This window comes from Bos mutus, chromosome 11, assembly GCF_027580195.1.
Source record: "Bos mutus isolate GX-2022 chromosome 11, NWIPB_WYAK_1.1, whole genome shotgun sequence".
In the NCBI taxonomy this organism is placed as follows: domain Eukaryota; kingdom Metazoa; phylum Chordata; class Mammalia; order Artiodactyla; family Bovidae; genus Bos; species Bos mutus.
In genome coordinates, this window is record NC_091627.1 from 80510120 (window position 1) to 80535880 (window position 25761).

The window sequence follows — 25761 nt, forward strand, 5'->3', positions numbered from 1 at the left end:
TATTATATACAGAATGGATAAACAAGGTCCTATTGTACAGTACAGGGAACTATATTCACTATCCTGTAATAAACCATAATGGAAAAAAATATGAAAAATATTTTTTAGAAAAGAATATTTCCAAAATACTTTGTCAACCTAATATGCAAGTAGGTAGATACAGTACACACATAAAAGGTGATGATTTTTAAGAAAATACATAATAAAATGTATTTGGAGTATTCTGGAAAGTATAAGAATTTTAAATACAGATCATACTTGTTACTTTCAGTCTTAATATATTAGCCATGAAAGCTGGGGACTAGGCCATGTCTACAGGTTCCTCTGAGCACTTTGCTTTAGAGGGCAAAAGAGAGCGTTCAAATGGGAGGAATTTTTAAAGAAATAAACATGCTTTTATATTTTATTGCATTAGAGGATATCTAGCAACATTTGGTCCTGCTGTGGAAGAGATAATGCTAACAGTTACAAGAACCAGCCTTTATTGAGATTTGTGTCAGGCCCTGTGCTAAGGGTTTCACGGTTTCAGGTATATTCCTGCTACTAACCCTCACAACAACCCTATGAAGGTAGGACTATTTTTGTTCATTTTACCCTGGAGGAGACTAAGGCTTCAGTGAGGTTAAGTGACTTATCTGAGACCCCTTATCTAGTAAATGGTTGCCCTGAGATTTGAATCCAGGCAGCATGACTCCCAAGTTCATTATTTTTAACCTCTACAACAAATAGCATTTTTAAAGGTTTTTTGAAAAAAAAAAAAAAATTGTTAGTCTTTTTTAAGTGAATATAGATTCTAATTCTTAATGGAAAACTAAAAGATGAATAGATAAATAACCAATTTATCTCTAAGACAGATGGGGATTTATGGCTATTAAAAACGTAGAACTTTCACTTCAAGCAAATGGTAGGCTATCTAGCAGTGTGTTCCAGAAATAAATTATGAACGCTCTGTAACAAGAGGCTTTGAGGGCAATGGTAATGGAAAGGAGAGAATGACAAGCATTAGTAAAAGCATCGGCATTCATTATTCTGCACCAAGTTGGTAATCTTTCCAAATTTGTTACTGTCCAAACCCAAAGGATAGGAAACATACAAACCATTAATGATGCTCCGTAATAATGTGCAACAAATCGAAGTGTCTTGCATATTACCTTCCTCTTCTCAGAGTCAAAATCCTAAAGACGTATGTTATTAAAAAGAAAAAAGTTAAGAGAACTAGTATCTGTAGCAGAAAAGTACAAGTTATTAAATACAGAAATAGATTCTTTCTTCTTTATTTTTTGAAATGTACCTTGAGTAGGATTCCATTACTTTGGCATTTGGTTCTGTAGAAGCTGAGCAATAGCTGCAGCCTTCTAGAGCTACACTGTCAGATCTTTCCTTGTTTAAACGCTTAGCCCAGTAGAATTTAGATACAAGCATACATTTTATCAAGTGGAATACCCCAAGGATTCTCTGACAAGCAAAGATAAGAAGAAACCAATTTTCTACTTTCTTCAATTTAAAAGTTGGGACATAAGTCCTGTCCCTTGGTGACTGGACTGGATTCAGTTTCTAAATCTTCTGCCTTATCCCCATTATTCCACTGTATTTACTGTTCTTCACCTATTTTCTCTTTCCCTTTTCCAAAATCTTTAAGATGTGTGACTCCTTGACTTCTCCCCTGCCCCTAGTCATTTTTCTCATTTCATTATTACTTTTGTTTCTCTCCTATAAAGGCTAGACAAGTGTGTACCACAAGCTCAACTAGAAGTGGAAAAGCTCACCTGAAAAATATCGTATTTACTTCCGATTATGACCAGAGGAATTGGAAATGGGTCAAGTAATTCACGATCCTGTTAACAAACATATTTCATTGATTCACTGTAATTGTTTACTACTATGTATTCAGCAATTTCTATGACTTAGGTCAGTTTAAATCTGCCCACAGTGTTAACATTGTCGGCTTGACAGAGGTTGCTCCAGTATTTAATCTTTGAAGCTACATTTCTCAAGCATAAAACTAGAAATGACAGTTCCCTAAGCTACCATATTTATTCTTCATGTTCTGTTCTTTTATTTTCTTATATGTTGCCTTCCTGTTTTTTTTTAGTTATTTGTATTAACTGTTTGTTATAATAACATTTGGAGAAGGCAATGGCACTCCACTCCAGTACTCATGCCTGGAAAATCCCATGGATGGAGGAGCCTGGAGGGCTGCAGTCATGGGGTCGCTAAGAGTCAGACACGACTGAGTGCCTTCACTTTCACTTTTCACTTTCATGCATTGGACAAGGAAATGGCAACCCACTCCAGTGTTCTTGCCAGGAGAATCTCAGGGATGGGGGAGCCTGGTGGGCTGCCGTCTATGGGGTCGCACAGAGTCAGACACAACTGAAGCGCTTTAGCAGCAGCAGCAGCATAATAACATTTATACTGCATATACAGGAACCATAACTATCAGTTTTGTTTGATATTCCTCTTGTAAAACACTTATATAAACTTTGGGCAATATAAAATACCTTTCTTAGTTTTTTAGATGATGACATTCCTGATTGTACATAAAAGACTTGTGTTACCATATTGCAACTTGATAATTTAATTATCAGATGATAAAAAGATACTGATTATGTGACAGACAATTAATGAATGTATAGAATGACAGTAAAGGCTGTTGAAACTCTATTCCTTGCTTAAAACTGTATCCTTTTCTGGTCTTTGCTAGGTGACATTTGTACAACCTGGTTTTGTATCTTCACTTCACAGAGATTATAAAATCAGTATCAAACTACTACTTTAAAACTCTGTTCCTTTTGATTGGTGTAATATGCCATAACAATCACGGTAGATGTCTAACGAGAAGACATATGAAATCTTTTTCCTTGTTTTGCTCTGAGGTTTTATTAAATTGCTGTAATTTTCCAGTGAACAGGTTCATCCACATCAAGTGAATTTCAACTCATGCATAAAAATCTAAAGAAATTGTTTGTGATGTTATCTTTAACTATGTGTGGGGCTAAGAATTCCAAGAATAATCCCAGCAGCAACTCACGGGATGGTCCTTCTGCATATTGCTCCACATTTTCTGTCTCATTTCAGAAGCTGCTTTAGAATTCTTCTTCCCCAGTTTCATGATCACTTTATCTATGTTAAGTTTTGTGGCTTGCAACAGATTTTCCATGGTGGGCCAAAGGTCATTAGGTTTTGAAAGATCCAAAACAAGGACAATAGAAAACGTCCTAAAGAAATAAAAATATCTTTCAAAAAAAAAAAAAGACTCAAAATAATTACCATTTGAAACCCTACTATACTGAAATGTATTTTCTAAGAGTAACACTATAAGAAAAAAAACATAGCAATTTTCTAAGAAAAATATGCCAAAATTATAGCCTTATTTATTCCAGTGCTTTTCCCTAGCGGTATTTAAGTGTTACAACCAAACTTCTTGTTTGAACTAATAACAACCCAGGTCACATAATGTGCAATTGGATCCAACAGTGCCATGTTTAGATTCAGTTGTGCTGTGTGTCCCACAGAAGGAAAGCAAAAATAATCATCACAGCAGCAGCAACAATACAACAATGTGGTGAGGCAGAAGAAAACATTTACTGATGGACCCTGCCTGGAGTCTACCTAGCTTATTTCCTCCTAACCCAACAAGACTTCCTGGAAAATGTTACGATGGCATTTCTACGGATTAGAAATCTGAGGCACAGACTCATAGAGCTAGTGAACTGTAGAGCTGGTATTTAGACCCAGAGCCACATGGTTTTCTGCTTGTACCCTGCTACCTCTCTGAAAGGCCTTGCTGCCTCACTCCAGGCCACCACACACTCCACCACCATGACCATACGCACACATGCTCATGTTCATGTATATCAAACATAACTCTAAACTCAGCAACAACAAACAACCCAATTTAAAAATGGGCAAAGAACTCATATACATATTTCTGTATTTAAAGACATACATACGGCCAATAAACACAGGAAAAGATGTTCAGTATTATCATTAGAGATATGCAAATCAAAACCACAATGAGATACCACTTCTTGCCCATTAGGATAGCTACAATAAAAAATTTTAAAAATCCAGAAAATAATAAGTGTTGGAAAGAATAGAGAGAAATTGAAACCCTGGGGCACTGCCAATGGGAATATAAAACAGCAGAGTAGACAGTGTGGAAAGCAGCACAGTTGTTCCTCAAAAAATTATAGGAGGATCCAGCAATTCCACTTCTGGGTGTTTTGACATCAGGGACTCAAACAGGTATTTGTACACCAATGTCCATAGCAGCGTTATTCACGATTGCAAGAGTGGAAATGACCCAAATGTTCATCAGTGGGTTAACAGCTGAACAAAATGTGGTAAATGAATACAATGAAATATTATTCAGCCTTAAAAAGGAAGGAAATTTTGACATATGTTACAACATGGATGAATCTTGAAGACATTATGCTGAGTGAAATAAACTAGACCCAAAAGGATGATTTCATTTACATGAGGTAGCGAGAGTAGTCAAATCATAGAGACAGAAACTAGAATGGTAGTTGCCAAGGGCTGGAAGAGGGGGAAGTAGGAAGTTATTGTTTAATGGGTACAGGTTCAATCTGGGAAGATGAAACGCTCTGGAGAGGGGTGGGGGTGATGGTGCCAAAACAATATGAATAATACTGAATGTCACTTAACTGTATACTTAAAAATGGCTAAAATGGTGAATTTTATGTTATTTTACAATAAAAAACAAACATAAATCTAGAAGTATTACAGAACATGGTTATAATAAGTCTGAATAGCCATAATCATGGGCCAATATATCTTTGATCAACAGAGCAAACATTCTGCTAGCAGAAATAGCAAGGAATTATAATATAGGCTGGCTATAATATAGTCAAGTTATATGGGCTTTCCTGGTGACTCAGTGCTAAAGAATCCGCCTGTCAAGGCAGGAGATGCAGGTTCAATCCCTGGGCCGGGAAGATCCCCTGGAAAAGGAAATGGCAACCCACTCCAGTATTCTTGCCTGGGAAATCCCATGAAAAGAGGTGCCTGGCAGGCTGCAGTCCATGGGGTTGCAGAAGAGTTGGACAAATTAGTGACTAAACAACAATTATTTTGTTTAGTTTGAGCAAATCAGCTATTTTGTGTAAAGCAAAACAATAGCTAAATTCTATACTATAGGTCTAAATCCAGAAAGTAGTCTTTTCAGACATTACCTAAGATTTTCTATAAAGTTATTATGCCATTAAATTGTCTAGCCAACCATATCTTTCATTTGAATAAGCTCAGAAACAGCTTTTCTTAATTATAATGTGTGTGTGTGTGTATATATATATATATACATATAAAGGAAAATAATTTTATTTTCAGAGTTTTAGCATGAGTTAATGTTAAAAAAAAAAGACCATAGTTTAGCTTTTTTTTTTATTGTGGTAAAATATATATAAAGTGTATCATTTTTTCCAAATGAAAATAACTTTGTTTTAACCAAAGGGAAAATGGATTATTCAACTTTTTTCTAAGGTTAAAATTTATGTTTCCACTGCACTCCAAATACTTGTGTTACTTTTGCCTTCATAGAAAATGACAGCTAAAAAATTTTTTTATAACACACTACCTCTGAAAACAGGGAAGTGGACCACAGGAAATGCTCTCTTACCAATTATCTAAGGTCTATGGAAATGTTCAATGCATCTATAATTATTCTATGAACAGTCATTTTAAAGAAAAACAGTATCTAACAGCATTTGGTAAGGTGGCTGGGCTCTGTCCAACTCAAGGGAATTACATGTCGAATTAATTCCAGTCACAAAACACTCTGAGATTTGCGACTAACGAGGAGTGAAATGTTTTCCATGAATTTGTCAAGCACTCAGCAAGCTGCTTTGGACCCAGGCCTGTGGCGCCCCTGCCCTCTGTTCATCATCACCCTGACCCCTCTTCTCTCCTAAGGCAGGCTCCAGCTGCTCTGGGATTCCATGGAAAGAAGACCAGGAACTCACAAAGAGAGGCAGTGAAACTGTGGAAAGATTTGGCTTCCTGCAGAAACCAGAATTTCTACAAGCCCATAAGGTCTAGAGAAGGGAAGTGAGGTAATACAGAAAGGTGATGTGACAACAGGGCCAGAACCGGAGCCAGCTCACAGTCTGGGAAGAGCTGCTCCCAGCCTTTTTACTCCTGTCTGCCAGGCTGGCCGGCAGCTCTTGTTCCTTCAGCTGCTCCCCGCCCCTGTCATCTCCTCTCAGCCACACCACCATGAGTTGCCCTAATTCCCAGGCAGCTTCAATTATTTGTCTCTGTTAAAGAAGGACAAATGAGAACTACACAGCTGTAAAAATCCCATGATTCTAAAAAAATAATGTCGGGGGAAATGGTGGTTTTAAGTGAAAAAGCAAGATCTAAATGTGTATACACAATATCTCATACCTGTACAAAGTATATTGACAACCCTGAAAACACTGAAAGAAATACCTCCGTATGTTGAGAATAGTCCTTTTTTCATGTGATCACAGATGCTTTTACTTTTCATGTACGTTTCGCTATTTTTCCAAGTTTTCCTTATGATCATAAAAGATTTTTGTGATAAGTAAAAGACACTAAAGTTTATTTCTTTAAAAGAAAAAAAAAATCACTGGACGAAGAAAGCCAACATTACTAGCTAGTTACGGAAAAACAATTATCCTGTTAACAAGAAAAAATTCTAAAGATCTTAATGGTTGAAATTTGACAAATTATTGTCAAGCCCTTTGTATCTGGTCCAGCAGCAATGGTCTGTTTTAAACTCTGACAACAGTAAGATATTTCAGATTTTTTAAGTCTGTTTTCTTTGGCGAAGATGGGTTCCCAGGAACATTGTGAGAAATGTCACAATTTTCCACATCTGATTTGGCCAACATGTGGGAATCATTCTCAGGAAAACACCACCAAAGAGCTTGAGGTTTTCCCCCAGGTTCTTTTTCTTTAAGGTCAGCAAACAGACACTTCTTCCTCTTCTAACTCACAAACTTTCATTGCATGAGGCTTTACTGGTGTGTGTGCGTGCTAAGTCGCTTCAGTTGTGTCCAACTCTTTGTGACTCTATGAGCTGTAGCCCTCCAGGCTACCCTGTCCATGGGGATTCTCCAGGCGAGAACACCGGAGTGGGTTGCCATGCCCTTCTCCAGGGGATTTTCTTGACCCAGGGATCTAATCCGAGTCTCTTGTGTCTCCTACACTGGCAGGTGGGTTCTTTACCACAAGCGCCACCTGGGAAGCCCCTCAGTGATATTAACATCAGTATTAAATTAGTATTAAATTCAAGTGTGTGTTAGTCACTCAGTCATGTCCGACTCTTTGTGACCCCATGGATTGTAGCCTGCCAGGTTCCTCTGTCCGTGGAATTCTCCAGGCAAGAAAGAATACTGGAGTGGGTAGCCATTCCCTTCTCCAGGGGATCTTCCTGACCCAGGGACTGAATCCAAGCCTCCTGTATTGCAGGCACCTGAGCCACCAAGGAAGCCATTAAATTTAAAGGAAACATAATATCCAGTTGCAGGAAAAACTCAGGGGCTGAATTAGCTCATGCTTGGATGGGTATTCAAAAGAATTGAGTTTTCAAATTTATTTTTTGAAGTATTTTTTTTTGCCAAGTGAATATATTGCCCAAGTGTTATTTGACATATTTTGTTTGTTTGTAGGCTTGCAAAATATGTTACTAGTCGGATGCCAACTATCTCATTTCAGCACAGGCCAGAACCTTCAGTTCAGTTCAGTTCAGTCGCTCAGTCATATCCAACTCTTTGTGACCCCACAGACTGCAGCATGCCAGGCATCCCTGTCCATCACCAACTCCCAGAGTTTACTCAAACTCATGTCCATTGAGTAGGTGATGCCATCCAACCATCTCATCCTCTGTCATCCCCTTCTTCTCCCACCTTCAATCTTTCCCAGCATCAGGGTCTTTTCAGATGAGTCAGTTCTTCGCATCAGGTGGCCAAAGTATTGGAGTTTCAGCTTCATCATCAGTCCTTCCAATGAATATTCAGGACTGATTTCCTTTAGGATGGACTGGTTTGATCTCCTTGCAGTCCAAGGGACTCTCAAGAGTCTTCTCCAACACCACAGTTCAAAAGCACTAATTCTTTGGCACTCAGCTTTCTTTATAGTCCAACTCTCACATCCATATATGACTATTGGAAATACCATAGCTTTGACTAGACAGACCTTTGTTGGCAAAGTAACATCTCTGCTTTTTAATATGCCGTGTAGGTTGGTCATAACTTTCCTTCCAAGGAGCAAGCGTCTTTTAATTTCATGGCTGCAGTCACCATCTGAGTGATTTTGGAGCCCAGAAAAACAGTCTGTCACTGTTTCCACTGTTTCCCTATCAATTTGCCATGAAGTGATGGGACCAGGTGCCACGATCTTAGTTTTCTAAGAGTTGAGTTTTAAGCCAACTCTTCCACTCTCCTCTTTCACTTACATCAAGAGGCTCTTTACTTCTTCTTCACTTGTGGTGTCATCTGCATATCTGAGGTTATTTCTCCCTATTGATATTTCTCCTGACAATCTTGATTCCAAGCTTGTGCTTCATCCAGTCCAGCGTTTCTCATGATGTACTCTGCATATAAGTTAAATAAGCAGGGTGACAATATACAGCCTTGACATACTCTTTTCCTGATTTGGAACCAGAACCTTGGTTCTTTCAAAATCTCTGAGAGCACTACAGTTTAGGCACATAGAAAGGAAGTTAAGGTAAACCTTCAGCAACATAAAACTGTCCCTGCAATTCTGATTCACAAAAAACTCATGTTCATCCTGTGGCCTCCACTGGATACTTACTAACTGCTATTCCTCACTGGCCCCACTTACCGTAAGGTGTCACTTGTGATTGGTATGCTGATTAAATCCAGTAAAGATGTTCCTCCACCTAGCTCCCAAAAGTGAGCAATATCTTTAGGCTGAAAAAAACAGGTTTTTTCATATTAATATTCTTTGATGTTTTTACATTTTAAATAGTTCTTATAGTTCATTAGCACCAGCTAGTAATAATTATGGATACAAGATATTACAGTCCTCAAGACCATTTATGGCAGTCAAAATTTTCTCCTTTATTGATCCCATCCCTCAAAATACACTAAAACATCTATTCCAAAGAACAAAGATGAAACATTAAGAATATACACGGGTACTAAATGCCCTGATTCTACCCTAATTTAATAGAAGACATTAAACAGCACCCCAACTCTATAAATATCACAGGTAGCAAACACTCACATTAGAAATAAAATTAACAAATTGAACACATTTGGAATTATCTTTGTGAAAAAAGTTATAATTTTAGGTAGAAATAAAACAACTGAACGGGAAAACATCCTAATTGAGGGAGAAGACAGAAGCTCACACAATAAATCAGACATAAAGACAAGACCAGAGGAAACGGGGAGAACAGACAGGAGTCCAACCTGCAGATCAGGATCGACTGGGCAGAAGTATAAGCAGCTGGTCTGGGCCTGACATCCCTGGGGACAGTGACAGGCTGGCACTGGCAATACAAGCGGTAGGTGGGGGACACGGACTCTCTGCAACTGCTTCCCTTTTCAGAGAATTCAAACTATAGGAGGACTAAAAGGGCTGGGCAGTAGTCCAGTAGCTTGGAAAAAAGACCATCTATTCCATGACAACTGTCCTAGATTGCTGGCTAGCTGATGGCATTTCTCCTTCCGGCCAGATACTGAGAGCCTTCAAGATATGATTGTGTGAGGAGCTGATAAAGTTCTTCCATTTAGAACTCTTAGGAGACCTTCAATCTGAGAAAGATATGAATCTTCTAGAATGAATACAGAAAAGCCCAACTTGAGAGCATAAAGTTTAGCAGAAACAAGCAGGTGAAAAACAAACCACATGAGTTTTCATGTACCCAATACCATGAACTTGGAAGAGGCAAATGGTCATTACAGCAGTTTTAGATAAATATATTTTGCTTTTTGACAGGTTATCATCTCAACCATTGAAACTGTTTTGCAGTTGGTATTTGAATCTCTAATGTTTGGGGGGAGAAATAAGTTTTCAGTGGACAATCTCCCTTGATTCACAACTGGATGAAGAAAAGCTTTTAGAGCTTTTCTCAAAAGTTAAGCTTATGAAAGTTGACTCAGAGTCTCCCACAACGAGGGTGAGGTATTTCTAGGCTTATCACCCATGCAAAAATGTATTCACAATTGTTTTGATTTTATTTGAATTGATTTGATTTATTCACTTTGTTTTGATTCACAAAAACAAAGTTCTCCCACATCTCAATATATTGTTTTTTCTTTTCAATTTCATGGTTTTAATAACCAAGTTGCACTGGTGAATCCAGGAAGCAGCAACAGACCATTTAAACTCTCTATACACTGTCTAATGATCAAACACTTAGACTGGATCAACCTATAAAAATTTGCCTGTGTTATGGGAGTTATGGGACCTTCTTTATTCTAGATTGTTCTCCATACACCTAACTTTAAGAAATGACCTCTTCCTTATGGGAACACCAAAAGAGAATTCTACTTAGAATTTTTTATTCTCCTAATATACACTATAAGTTCTCCCTCTATCCTGAACAATTTCTAACTATCCTCTATAGATAAACTAACACAAGTGAAAATAGGATTATGGCCAGTTAGGGCCTGTGGTCTCAAATAGGATTACCAATTTTAAGATGTATTTGTAAAAATGCTAATAATTTGGATTTTAAGTAGTATATTTTCATAAATATCCAACAGGTCAAATGTATATTTTTAGCAGATTTTTTCAGGAGACAAGATAACTCACAATGTTATTCTCATTTGAAAGGAGAAAATGTGCCCAAAGCCTGTACACTGAAGTTACAGAGTAATCCTATTCAAGCATCTTAAGACATAACAAATGAGAAGGCCGAAATATTTTCACAGTTTGGGTGGCTTCCTCTGTGCTCAGTTGCATTTGACTTTAAAAGTATTACATAGCTAGGAAGTATACTCCTGGATGTGTTTATTGATTGTGGAAAAGATGGAAAATGTAGAACAATGTCAGCATCCTTACTTCTCCATACACGTGTAGAAGAACATCACCAAAAAGACACTCACTATGTTATGTCCTTTTGTTCTTCTTCCGTACGTATATTCCAAAGCTAAGGTTGGTTTTGGTGGCTCATCCCTGTACAGTGAAGACAAGTATTATTACCATCATTTTCTTAAGCTATCATCTTACCTTATTTTTGCTTCTTAAGAACTTTATTAGCAGAGAAGTTACGCTGTGTGTAACACATTGAGATAAAAATGATTAAGAATTTATACAAAAATTAAATAAGCCTTCAAAAAAGCATCTTAACAGACTTCAGTAGCAACTGCAGAGGTGAGGAATGGCACTTGCGTTTAGTGGCAGCGCCTAGTGACACCATTCGGGGAGCAGAGAAGGAGCTGGCCGTGTTGGTGGCTGCGTCAGGGCATACGCTCTCTGCATCCAGGCCACGTGGGAAGCAAAGAGAATAGGTTTATGCTCAGCCTCAATGTGAGGAGCTGGGAACGTAATGACTTTCAATTTAATGGAGACGTCAATAAAAGATTTTTTATACAGTTCTCAACCGAAATCATAGCTCAAACCTGGGCATCATTTAGCTAATGAGAGCTGCAAACCAACAAGACTTTCCTTACCAAAACTTCCTGAAACATGTACTGTAACCTGCTGGCATGCTTCCATGGTAAAGAAGGCTAAGAAGTACATAAAACAAATGGCAACATGTACAGTTTGATGACCAATAATGTGCTTCAGAAGCATACCCATGAGCAATTCAAAGATTATAATGTTCAAACGATCATGAACTAGATAAAATTAAAAAGTTTAAATACAGACTAGCATAGCCAAAACAAGTAAGTACTAGCTTTTACAGATTGAGTAATTATGCTAATTTCTTCCCTCAAATAAGGAAATCCATTATTAATCCTATACAATTTTTTTCTGCTTATTGTTGGTTTCATCTTTAAAGGAAGACTGTAAAAGCCATAATATGGATTCATAAGAATTAGAATATTTTGTTTAGGTCACAAAATGGAAATATGTCTTTTATATTCTAACTTGCAAATCCCATGGACGGAGGAGCCTGGTGGGCTGCAGTCCATGGGGTCGCTAAGAGTAGGACACGACTGAGCGACTTCACTTTCACTTTTCACTTTCATGCATTGGAGAAGGAAATGGCAACCCACTCCAGTGTTCTTGCCTGGAGAATCCCAGGGACAGGGGAGCCTGGTGGGCTGCCGTCTATGGGGTCGCACAGAGTCGGACATGACTGAAGCGACTTAGCAGCAGCAGCCTTAAAATAAGAATAAGCAAAAATGTATTCTAAAGTTTAATATAACACTTACCTGTCAAGACACCTTAGAATAATAGTAGTCTTTCCCTAGAAATTCAAAAAGAAAGAATACTGTGTTAATGTCATCCACATGTAAAATTTTATTATTGTTCATAATTGTGGCCCAAAATAGCTTTTAATCACTTGAATGATAAATTACCTGGAAACTAGAAACTTTCAGAATTGCTCCTAAGTTTGATAAGTGGAAAAAGTTAACTGTCAACTTTCCATCAGAGTGTAACTACACTGCTATTATTATAATTATAAAGTACCAGAGATGACAAATACTAGAAAATCAAACCTCATTTTAGTGGTCAACTTGGCAGCTGTCTTAAATTTTCTCTCTACTCGTTAATGCTAATTACTGGTTAAGCTGATGACTAGTGTCTTCTAAAATGTTTTAATTCCAATTTGTTGAAGTGGAAATAAAAAAGGATAACACACAAATATAGGACATGTTGAAGACATATTCCAAGTAAGCAATCCAGATACCGGTTAGAATACTTTTTTTGGTTTGTCTTATTTCTAGAAGATGTACTTTAAATTTCTTTTTAGGAGTCAGAAAATAGAGGTTCTGGTCCCATGTCAGCCACTAATCATGAAACTTAACCTCACATCTGAGCCAGGGACTGATCTAGTGGTTTAAGTCACTGTTTTTTTTTTTAAACAGTGAAGCTTTACTTTTTTAAGACAATCTTTTACAGGAATATAAATAAAAGAGCATCAGGGAAAGTTTACCAGAGGAGACCTTTAGGATTCAAAGAAAGCAGTTTAGAAAACTCTGGACTACCAAAAACACAGATTATTTCACTATATATGTGTTTTTTAAAGCCAAGGAACCTACAATACTTACCCCCAAAAAGATAAATTGTGACTCCAAATTACATCTGGGCTATGATTAAACTGAATGACTTTTTTGGTAGTAAGATTTATAAATAAATCATTGGAATAGCACTAAAATACATAATTGAAAGATACTTATTGGTAGGTGTTATATCAAAGTGAAAGATCAGAAACAATCTAAATTTTCCAAATAGGGGACTGACTAAATTATGACCATCAATATAATGAATAACACGCAGATCACAGGTATAATGTAGGAATAGACATACTGACCTAAATCAAATCCCTTAACGATTATACAGGGGAAGTGAGAAATAGATTTAAGGGCCTAGATCTGATAGATAGAGTGCCTGATGAACTATGGATGGAAGTTTGTGACATTGTACAGGAGACAGGGATCAAGACCATCCCCAAGAAAAAGAAATGCAAAAAAGCAAAATGGCTGTCTGAGGAGGCCTTACAAATAGCTGTGAAGAGAAGCAAAGGAAAGATATACCCATTTGAATGCAGAGTTCCAAAGAATAGCATGGAGAGATAAGAAAGCCTTTCTCAGTGATCAATATAAAGAAACAGACGAAAACAATAAAATGGGGAAGACTAGAGCTCTCTTCAAGAAAATTAGAAATACCAAGGGAACATTTCATGCAAAGATGGGCTCAATAAAGGACAGAAATGGTATGGACCTAAAAGAAGCAGAAGATATTAAGAGGTGGCAAGAATACACAGAAGAACTGTACAGAAAAGATCTTCATGACCCAGATAATCACGATGGTGTGATCACTCACCTAGAGCCAGACATCCTGGAATGTGAAGTCAAATGGGCCTTAGGAAGCATCACTATGAACAAAGCTAGTGGAGGTGATGGAATTCCAGTTGAGCTATTTCAAATCCTAAAAGATGATGCTGTGAAAGTGCTGCACTCAATATGCCAGCACATTTGGAAAACTCAGCAGGGGCCACAGGACTGGAAAAGGTCAGTTTTCATTCCAAACCCAAAGAAAGGAAATGCCAAAGAATGCTCAAACTACTGCACGATTGCACTCATCTCACACGCTAGTAAAGTAATGCTCAAAATTCTCCAAGCCAGGCTCCAGCAATACATGAGCCGTGAACTTCCTGATGTTCAAGCTGGTTTTAGAAAAGGCAGAGGAACCAGAGATCAAATTGCCAACATCCGCTGGATCATGGAAAAAGCAAGAGAGTTCCAGAAAAACATCTATTTCTGCTTTATTGACTATGCCAAAGCCTTTGACTGTGTGGATCACAAGAAACTGTGGAAAATTCTGAAAGAGATGGGAATACCAGACCACCTGACCTGTCTCTTGAGAAATCTGTATGCAGGTCAGGAAGCAACAGTTAGAACTGGACATGGAACAACAGACTGGTTCCAAATAGAAAAAGGAGTATGTCAAGGCTGTATATTGTCACCCTGCTCATTTAACTTATATGCAGAGTACATCATGAGAAACGCTGGGCTGGATGAAGTACAAGCTGGAATCAAGATTGCCAGGAGAAATATCAATAGCCTCAGATATGCAGATGACACCACCCTTATGGCAGAAAGTGAAGAGGAACTCAAAAGCCTCTTGATGAAAGTGAAAGGGGAGAGTGAAAAAGTTGGCTTAAAGCTCAACATTCAGAAAACGATGATCGTGGCATCTGGTTCTATCACTTCATGGCGAATAGATGGGGAAACAGTGGAAACAGTGTCAGCCTTTATTTTTCTGGGCTCCAAAATCACTGCAGATGGTGACTGCAGCCATGAAATTAAAAGATGCTTGCTCCTTGGAAGAAAAGTTATGACCAACCTACACAGCATATTAAAAAGCAGAGACATTACTTTGCCAACAAAGGTCTGTCTAGTCAAGGCTACTGTTTTTCCAGTGGTCATGTATGGATGTGAGAGTTGGACTATAAGGAAAGCTGAGTGCCGAAGAATTGATGGCTTTGAACTGTGGTGTTGGAGAAGACTCTTGAGAGTCCCTTGGACTGCAAGGAGATCAACCAGTCCACCCTAAAGGCAATCAGTTCTGACTGTTCATTGGAAGGAATGATGTTGAAGCTGAAACTCCAATACTTTGGCCACCTGATGCAAAGAACTGACTTATCTGAAAAGACCCTGATGCTGGGAAAGATTGAAAGCAGGAGGAGAAGGGGACAACAGAGGATGAGATGGTTGGATGGCATCACCAACTCAATGGAGATGAGTTTGAGTAAACTCCAGGAGTTGGTGATGGAGAGGGAAGTCTGGCATGCTGTGGTCCATGAGGTCGTGAAGACTCGGACACAACTGAGCGACTGAACTGAACTGAATTGAACTGAGACACATTGACACGATAAGACATGCATAATAGATTACCATGACCCTATTTTCAGTTAAAAATCATCTCTTCCTTGAGATGCATATACACACACACACAGATAGAGAAACAAACAGAAATCCAGAGAGACATCACATGTCAACTGTGAATGTTTTCAGGTGATAACTTTAAAGGTAATTTATTTTCTAAAGAAAATAAGGATTTTCTAATTATCCTACACTTTACATGTATCACGTGTAGTGTATTTTTAACTTTTTTAAATAATGAGGACTATGACACCTAAAAATAAATGTATTCAATGTGCAGGAAAGTATACAGAATTACTGTATTTTAGAAGTAGGAATCTTAGAGAATATCTAGCCAATCTTCTCAAATTCTCATGGTTCCACAGCAGTGATTTAAATTATTTTTACTATAATTTCATATTAATGTATAAGAGTACCTGGTGGAATTTCAAATAAAAATAAACTCAACTCGGGGCACTGAAATCAGCTTTTAGATTATCATTAAAATAACAATCCAAACTTTAAAAATTCACTAGTAAACTGTGGCCGTTTGAGAAGGCATCCACAGACTCCTGGGTTTCCGAGTCCAAGAAGCACTGACACAGTACAAGTTCACTGAGTGACTATCAGAATGAACCCACATTCCCTTCCGTTACATCCATCACAGCAGAAGTCCAGCCTCCCTCTGACTTGTCATCCTTGCAACTCTAATTCCATAATCCTCTACATATCCCCCTTCATCGGGCATAATAATCTCCTCCTTTCTAAAATCCAGCTGCCCTGAATCCTCAACTTCTTCTTCAGAACTCTGTTTGTTGGCCTGCACTAACACATGACTATCTCTTGAACACTTCCTCTGCGGTCCTATTAAAGAAGGCTATTTATTCTTCATCACCCCCACACACTTCAGGGCCCTCCCTGCTCTCCAGTGCCACCTAGAGGCAACTACTCTACTTCTCTCCTCTTGCAGGAATCTTAAGAGGCTTGTATCAGCCCACCCTCTTGGTTATCTCTTCCTCAGTCTACCTTCCCCTCTCAGCTACTGTCATTAGTCTTGTTCACCTCACCCCTACATGGGCATGGGCAACCCACCTATGACCCCGACCTCCAGGTGCCCTTTGCCTCCAGAGACTCTTTCCTTCACTCCACTTCTGCCACATGTCACTTTCGGGGTTCTATCTTGAATCATTTCACTACTGGAAACTGTACCACTTCCAAAATCACATGCACAAACAACACATTCTCTAAGCACTTTTTTCAGAACTTTACTTTTTTCAGCTTTACTGAGAGGCCTCCAAAGTCCATGTATCCTTCTGGGACACACGGCAGACACAGAAGGGTGCTCTGGCTACCTGGGCACTGACGCCGCCTGGTAAAGATGTAGCCTCATTGACACAGAAGTTAGTTCCTGACTAACTTCTGTTATCATGCCTTTAACATGCCCTTAGGTAGACACATGAAGCACAAAAATAAAATAGTATCATATATACAACAACTATCTCTATTATATACATGTAAGATTATATATATCATAAAATAAGATAGTCCCCAACTTAGGATAGTTCCATTTATGATTTTTTGACTTCATGAAAGTGCAAAATTGATATACACTCAGTAGAAACTGTCCTTTTCCAGGGCTAGCGATACGTACTAATGAACTCTTCCTGTGATGGTGGGCAGCAGCAGTGAGCTGCAGCTCCCAGTCAGCCCCTCGATTATGAGGGGAACAAGCAGTACACTTACAACCATTGTTTTTCACTTTCAGTATGTTATGCAATAAACTAACTGCACAAGATATTCAACACTTTATTATAAAATAGGCTGTGTGCTAGGTAACTTGGCTCAACTGTAGGCTGCCGTAAATATTCTGAGCACATTTAAGGAAGGCAATGGCACCACACTCCAGCACTCTTGCCTGGAAAATCCCATGGATGGAGGAGCCTGGTGGGCTGCAGTCCATGAGGTCGCTAAGAGTCGGACAAGACTCGGTGACTTCACTTTCACTTTTCACTTTCATGCATTGGAGAAAGAAATGGTAACCCACTCCAGTGTTCTTGCCTGGAGAATCCCAGGGACGGGGGAGCCTCGTGGGCTGCCGTCTATGGGGTTGCACAGAGTCAGACACGACTGAAGCGACTTAGCAGCAGTAGCAGCAGCAGGCTAAGCTATCAGGAAGATTCCCTGGAGAAGGGCATGGCAACTCACTCCAGTATTCTTGACTGGAGAATCCCATGGACAGAGTAGCCTCGTGGGCTACAGTCCACGGGGTTGCAAAAGTTGGACATGACTGAAGTGGCTTAGCACACAAGCACGTAGGCTAAGCTATAATGTCGGTTAGGTCAGATGTGTTAAATGCACTTTTTGACTGACAATATTTATGGGGATGTAAGCCCACCATAAGTCAAGGAAGGTCTGTAATATAAACCCCAAATAGGATGAATATCAGCATCTTGGATCTGCAAGTCATGACCTTTTTAGACAGTGTCACCAGCAGTTCTGTGTCTCTGGCCAGAACTTTGTAATCCAAGCAGAGCTGCATGAAGATATGATACATCTGTTCCTGCTCTGTATGGCTACTTCCAAACCCTTTTTGCATCCCTGGCTATACAACAGAAACTTACAGCGAGTGGGACACGGTCTCTTGCTACTAAAGTGTTCTGATGGATATGCTGTCCTCTTCCCCTTTATTTTCCAGAACAATAAATAACCCTTTGAAACCCTGTGACAAACATCATTGAGTGTGTTCACTCAGTCATGAATGACTCTTTGCGACCCCACAGACTGTAGCCCACCAGGCTCCTCTCCATGGAATTCTCCAGGCAAGAATACTGGAGTGGGCTGCTATTCCCTTCTCCAGGGGATCTTCCCGACCCAGAGATTGAACCTGATCTCCTGCACTGCAGGCAGATTCTTTACCATCTGAGCTACCACAATTCAATCATTCCTTAAATGAAATTCCTAAAAGTGAAGTAACTGAATTTAAAAAATGAATATTATTTAAGATAATGCCTTATTGACTTAGATGCTGACTTATTTAAATGGATCCTGGCTTTTATACTTAGTTGAGGTAGAAGACCTTAATATTGTCAAATTATGAAATAAAAATATAGTTAAAATGTTTTAAATTATATTTACTACTATAATTTTTCCTAGATCAATTCACACTAAATATGGTATTGTTGTTCAGTTGCTAAGTCATGTCCAACCTTGTGACCCCATGGACTGCAGTGTACCAGGCTTCCCTGTCCTTCACTATCTCTTGGAGTTTGCTCAAACTCATGTCCATCGAGTTGTGATGCCATCCAACCATCTCATCCTCTGTTGCCCTCTTTTCCTCCTGGCCTCAATCTTTCCCAGCATCAGGGTCTTTTCCCTGAGCTGGCTCTTCACATCACACGGGCAAAGTATTAGAGCTTCAGCATCAGTCCTTCCAATGAATATTCAGGGTTGATTTCCTTTAGGATTGACTGGTTGGATCTCCTTGCCATACATAGGACTCTCAAGATCTTCTCCAGTACCACAGTTTGAAAGCATCAATTCTTTGGTGCTCAGCATTCTTTATGGTCCAACTCTCACAACTATCGGAAAAACCATAGCTTTGACTATACAGACCTTTGTAGGCAAAGTGACATCTTTGCTTTTTAATATGTTAAGTTTATCATAGCTTTCCTTCCAAGGAGCAAGTGTCTTTTAATTTCAATGGCTGCTGTCACCATCTGTAGTGATTTTGGAGCCCAAGAAAATAAAATCTGTCACTGCTTCCACTTTTTCCCCATCTATTTGCCATGGATCAGATGCCATTATCTTAGTTTTCTGAATGTTGAAATATGGTATTAGCTAAGTATAAATTTAGCTCATTAACTTCAAACTCAATGGTTCCATGACCATGAGTTTGCATAAAATGTCTAAATATTATTTTCAAAATGTAATTATCCTAATATTAGGTGATAAAAACAATAATAACTTATTTTATATGTAAAATTCTTTCACCTGGGTATTTTCCAATCAAGTCTCAGTGAGAACATTAATGTTATAGTCAACATTCTTCTTAACTAACTTCCCCTTATGGTACTGCTGCTGCTGCTGCTAAGTTGCTTCAGTCGTGTCCGACCCTATGCGACCCCATAGACGGCAGCCCACCAGGCTCCACCGTCCCTGGGATCCTCCAGGCAAGAAAACTGGAGTGGGTTGCCATTTCCTTCTCCAATGCATGAAAGTGAAAAGTGAGAGTGAAGTCACTCAGTCATGTCCGACTCTTAGCGACCCCATGGACTTCAGCCTACCAGGCTCCTCTGTCCATGGGATTCTCCAGGCAAGAGTACTGGAGTGGGATGCCATTGCCTTCTCCGCCCCTTATGGTACACAATACTTAAATTTCTCAAAAGATATAATGTGGTATTCTATGTGAAATTATCTCTCTGTTGATCTTAAGGGTTTGCTAAACCTGTGCACACATCAACCCATGGATTTTGGCTGACTTCTGCTCATCTGTGTGGAGATAACTGACATTACTAGAGGAAGAAATGACAAACAGATTTTATCTCAACTGCCAACACTTTCCTGGAATGCTATGGATCAGTTGTCATCTTCAGGATCAGCAGAAAAGGGGAACATAATTGATAAAATGTGTGTAGAAGATGTGTGCCTACTATTTTCTATCCCTTACAGAACCATGGAAAGGATCTGATGATAACCAGATCTTAGACAATGGAGAACTGGAAAAGCAAAAACATGGAGGTCTAGATAGCTTCCTTTCCTCTTTCCTGCCACCTAGAGATTGAGGTTTAGGGTGAGAAAATAAGCTCTGGGAAGTGAAAGACTAGTCAGTGATAAAGTTTTCTGAGCCACAGTCTAAGAATACTAGCATGATTAACCCTTTGAAAAAAATTTTTCTGCGACGTTTATTTTTTTCCTTTTCCATTATGGTTTATCATGGGACACTGAATATAGTTCCTGTGTGATACGGTAGGATCTTGTTGATCCATTCTGTATATAATAGTTTACACAAAATGACTATACCTTGATAAGAGGTGAAACATATGTCAGGAGGATCAGAAGATCATGCCTAAAAACTTGACAATCAAATGAGATTAGAGAAAACAAGAGAGAAAGGTCCAGATAAACGGAGATACCATTAAGAAAAAAAATTTAAGAGAATTATGGAAGAGGGTCCATGTAATTCACTGAACAAAGCAGCTGAGACAAGGCCTTAGAATAATACATTACAGCCACAGATGCAAAACTGTGCAAGTAATAATAAGTACAATATCATCACAAAAAACCAAAATGACCTCATATATATTACCAAAGCCTGTGGCATGAGTGAGTGCAATATATCACTGTAAAGAACAAAAAGAGGAGGAAAACCGCAGCACACTTTGTGTATTTGTATGGTAACTGACAAATATGCAGCGGGTGACAGCATAAACAAATGCATTTGGATGAAAATAAATGAACACATGAAACTTGTGACAGTATACTGGAGATTGCAGCCTGACCATATGGTATCTAACGGCACACATCACAAGAGTAGTACGGATCAAGTACAATGCGTAGGGGATACCAACTGTTCAAGATAGTGTCTAACTCAGTTTGAATTTTCAGTCACTCCTAAAAGAGATAATAACAGACTCACACAGAAACTAGGGTTAGAGGTTAAGTGACTCATTCCAACCCAGAATTCTATACCTAGATAAACTTTCAATCCAAAGTCAGGGTGAAACAAAGATATTTCAGATGTGCAAGGTCTCAAAAATTTTACTTCCCATGTATACTTTCCCAGAAAACTACAAAAGAACATACTCCACAAAGACATATTTGAGTAAACCAAGAAAAAAGAAGACACAGGATCCAGGAACTGGAGCTCCAACACAAAGATGCAAAGGGAATCCCCAAGGTTAGGGAGGGACAGTAGCCATACAGCTACTTGTGAAAGGGATACTTAAGTTAACCCTAAATACTGATTTAGCTCAAAATGATAACTACAACATTACTAGAAGTGCAAGTGTGAGAGATGTGGAAGTAAATAGTCTGCTATCAGAGACTCAACAGGTAATGTCTAACATTGTGTTTATGGAAATAGCCCATAAGCACATTATTCAGAAGTAAAGAAGTACAATTATAGAAGAAACAGTAAAAGATATGAAAATGGTGGCTTTGAGGAGAGATTCTGAACTGTGTACAGAGGCTTGTTATTTTGCTTTACACACCATTGGATAATCTTTTGGATAATCTTTAAAAAAAAATGTTAAGTGTATTTTATTTTTCTGCCATGCCAAGTGCAGAAGTATACTTTTTTCCTTTCTCAAATAACTTTTCCCCAAAGTTTAAAACTTCTTTGTTTTTCACTTGCTTAGTCTTTATATGTACCTTTTTTTTTTTTTTGGCCATAGCCATGCGGACTGCAGGATGCCAATTTCCAGACTAGGGATTAACTCATCCTGTTGGCAGGGAAAGCAGAAAGTCGCAACCACTGGACTGCCAGGGAATTTCCTGTAGCTTTTATGTGCGTTAGTTATCTATTGCTACATAGTAAATTACTCCCAAACTTATCAAGTTTTAAAACAACAGCCATTATTTCACCCAGTTTCTCAGAGTCTGGAATCTGAGAGTACCTTAGTTGGATGGCTCTGGCTTAAGAATTTTCATAAAGTTGTAGTCAAGACGTCATTTGGGACAAAAGTTATCTCTTGGCTCAGCTGAACTGGAGAATCATTTTCCAAGCTCCTTAACATGGTTGCTGGCAAGAGGCAATCAGTTCCTTGCTGGCTCTTGGCCACAGGCTTCAGTTCTTTGCCACGTGGACTGCACCTGCACACGACATGGCAGCTTGCTTCCTCCAAAGTGAAAGATCAGTGAGAGGTTCCCTAAGACAGGCTGCCTTGTGAAAGACAGCATCCCCATCGTTGGAAATATTCAAACCTAGACTATACAACCACTGTCTGGAATGGCTCTCAACCTTTTGATAAGGTACTAGAACCCTGGGGAAACCTAATTCCCCATAAAAAAACACCAGTGCACACACACAATTCTGCATACATTTCTAGGGAGCTCATGGACCCCAAAAAGTAATTCCATGGATCCCAGGGTAAGAATCCCTATTGCAGAAGACCAGACTATTTTCAGGGTTCTTTCCATTTCTGTGACACTAGTTTAAGATAAGTGAAAGTAAATGTATTATACTCTATATGGTTCATGTTTTTTATATATGCTTGTTTTAGCTATACAAGTTATCTATAAATATGACCATTAGAATAGTATTTACGGTGCTTTTGTGCAAACTGGGAAAAGATGACTCCTCTGGGCTGTCTAGTCAGAAACAAGTACCCCTTCCTCTGGGCTCCTGTGGCCCAGGTCAGGACACCACTTGACAAGAAAAGGCAGGTTGGGTGTGTTAGTTCCCATCCTTCCATGAGCAGGGCCCAACCAGATTTAAAGTAACCAGCAGGCTGGAGCTTGGTCATCTGGTTAAAGAGTTGAAATACCTAAATTTTTACCAAAGTAATAAAATAAATGTTACCATTGGCTATTAAATCATCACAATGCTTGTGGTGAAAAAAGTACGAAAAAATGCATTACCCCATTTTTACTGCCAATGAAGAAAACAGACTTTTCTCCAATTTCAGCTCCATCACCTTCATTTTCACTACTTCCCCGTTTTTCCACTTCAGCTTTTGCAATTTCCCAGAGAGTTTCACTATGTGAGAGAAAGATAACCAAAATTCAGAAAAACAAAAAGAATCCTTACAAAAGTTTCTTTCCAGCCCAGAGAAATTTCATTTTAATCAGATTTATAAAACAAATCAATATCATTTGTGGGGAGGACAATGAGCTGGTAAAACTTTGCAGGATTAGTCATTTTCTGTGTACTAGATGGAAGAAGAAATGATAAACAGAGCCTTTATTGCCAAGATCTGAAGTTGTCTTATTTGGGGACTCCCGGCCAGGGCTGAAAGCTATATGTGTTAGCTTCTCAGACATGCATGAAGGTTCAATGCCTTTTGGAAACATACAACTGGAAAACCACCACCATCTAGGAAAAGGCGGAAACATGTAAAACCAGTTTACCACATAACCTCTGCTACCTGAAATAGTTTTAGTTTTTTAAAATTATACATTTTTTGGCTCCAGATTCCTTTTTTAAAATATAAAGAAGGGAGAAAATCACCTAAAATTCCTTTTGAAAATCATCCTTTCATTCACCTCTCTACACAGATAAGATTTTTTAAGTAAAGCCTAAATAAATTATGGAGTACTGAACTAAAAAATATGAGTAAGATTTCATGTTTTATCCACCTGAATCTACTACTTTCTGCATAGAGTATGCCAACTTGAGTAAATTACCTAACCTCTCTGGATCCTTCATTCAAGAAATATTTATTGAGCACCTAATATACTCACATTTCTGTGCTAGTCCCCAGGCTCACTTTTGTTTCTTCTCGTCTAACTACTGACTAAAAAACAACACCAACTTCATAGGATTGCCATGATTGTAAAATGTGATAATTCATTTAGGTTAGGGCCTGGCCTATATTATAATCACCTAAAATTAGTGAGTGTTTATAATTATTATTTTTCAAGAATCTGGAAAGGAAAAGGGGGTCTGCACTAAAATTCACACATTTACTTCACAGGTGAGCCCCTAAGAACTCAGTCTGGGCCTGTTTGCTCTTCAATTACACCCATTTCTTCATAATGTGATTATCTCCTTTGGAAGTTCCCAACAGTAAAGAGAAAGAGGGTTGTAACCATTTACCGTGATGGGAAGCTTAAGGTTCATAAACTCAACAGAGATGGGGGAAAAAAAAAAGCCCAGAAATCTCGCTCTGTGATGGACTCCAGTACCCTACTCTCCTGATGTCCTTACAAGTCGTTCAGGGAAGTTTTAGGCATGATCTTGAGAACAAGTAACTAAAATAAACATCAGAGAAGAGTTAAAATGTATCTGATAGGTGATTAAAATCCCACCCCCTCCCCTTAAAATGTGACCTTACATTTTTCAGTGTCTTCACTAGTTTCCCCTCTTTTATCTTTGTCGTAAACCCCTGCACCCGGACAGGAGGTCCCTGAGGAAGTGGGTTTGTGGTCTGGCTCACCGCCTGAAATCCTGTTCCTAGAATATTCCCGGCCCCCCCAAAAACTCTTGATTAAACATTAAACAATGATTAAAGTTGAATCATCTTTCAACATCTCTTAACTTTTCCACCTCTGGAACTTTTCTACTTGCTTTTGGCAGAATCCATACTCTCAAGGATAGTACCTTGACCAACCAGACAGGAACTGCAAACAGGACAACCCTACAATGGGACTCGCTGTAACTCCTCTCCCCACATGTACTGGCAGCGGCCTCTCCCTCCACCGCCGCTCCCCGCCTCCACCCCATCCAGGCTGAGTTGAGAAAGAAGGGAGGCTCTCGAGGGTTGCATAAACCAGGCCCAAGCAGGGTTGCAGGGATACCTGGGCATCGTGGCTTGGCCGCCCCAGTGTCCTGGTCGCCGCGTGAGGCCCAGCCTACAATCAGCCGCACGGCGAACTCGGAGAGAGGCCGGATTGAAGCAGGGTATTGCGTTGCCATGGTAGCTACGTCACAATCATGGGTTGCGTGCAGGGTAGAGGCATCATGGGAAAGGTAGTTTTCAGCGTTCTTGTCTCGTCTCAGCTTCAGCCGTTTTGGATGGGAGAGGAGACTCGTGGCAGTAAATCTGGGACTTAAAAAACTCTGGGCCGAAAATGTTCTTTTATTTAAAAACTATTCTCCTGAGTACCGACTATTTATATGCCGGGGTCTCTGTCTTTAATTACTTTTCTCTCCCCAATAACAGTGATTTGGGAGTGGAGGAAGAAACAATCTCCTGAGCTGTTTTCTAGTGATTTACTAGAGACAAAGATTTTAGTATTTTCCAGCCTTCTGTTTGTTTGGTTGTTTCAGATTTTGTAGAATAGTACATCGTTTGAAAGTGAGAGAAAATATTAGTCGCTTAGTCGTGTTGGACTCTTTGCGACCCCACGGACTCTAGCCTGCCAGCCTCCTCTGTCCATGGAATTCTCCAGGCAAGAAAACTGGAATGGGTAGCTATTCCCTTCTCCACGGGATCTTCCTGACTCAGGGATCAAACCCAGGCCTCCTACATGGCAGGTGGATTCTTTACCATCTGAGCACCAGGGAAGCCCAGCACATTGTTTATGAATAAGTTAGTAAAGCAAATGCATCTCTGTAATACTTCATTTACTTATATCCAAGTTAATAACAAACTCTGAGTTATTAACA

General features: G+C 39.1%; 1 protein-coding gene across 2 annotated transcripts in view; it reads right to left on the reverse strand.

Moving 5' to 3' along the window:
• DYNC2LI1 (dynein cytoplasmic 2 light intermediate chain 1) overlaps window positions 1–25094 on the reverse strand; it is a 38130-nt gene extending 13036 nt beyond the window's left edge. Inside the window, exons 1-8 of one of the 2 annotated variants that reach the window (XM_070379658.1) lie at window positions 24951–25094; window positions 23073–23190; window positions 12339–12373; window positions 11064–11133; window positions 8830–8918; window positions 3032–3218; window positions 1767–1835; window positions 1098–1175 (exon numbers count right to left, since the gene is read on the reverse strand). In XM_070379658.1, the coding sequence (XP_070235759.1) occupies window positions 1098–1175; window positions 1767–1835; window positions 3032–3218; window positions 8830–8918; window positions 11064–11133; window positions 12339–12373; window positions 23073–23190; window positions 24951–24958 (654 nt within the window). In that variant the 5' untranslated portion in view covers window positions 24959–25094. Of the gene's footprint in view, window positions 1–1097; window positions 1176–1766; window positions 1836–3031; window positions 3237–8829; window positions 8919–11063; window positions 11134–12338; window positions 12374–23072; window positions 23191–24950 lie in introns of both variants that reach the window. The other variant, XM_070379657.1, reaches the window with a different exon arrangement.
• Between the last annotated feature and the right edge of the window lie 667 nt (window positions 25095–25761).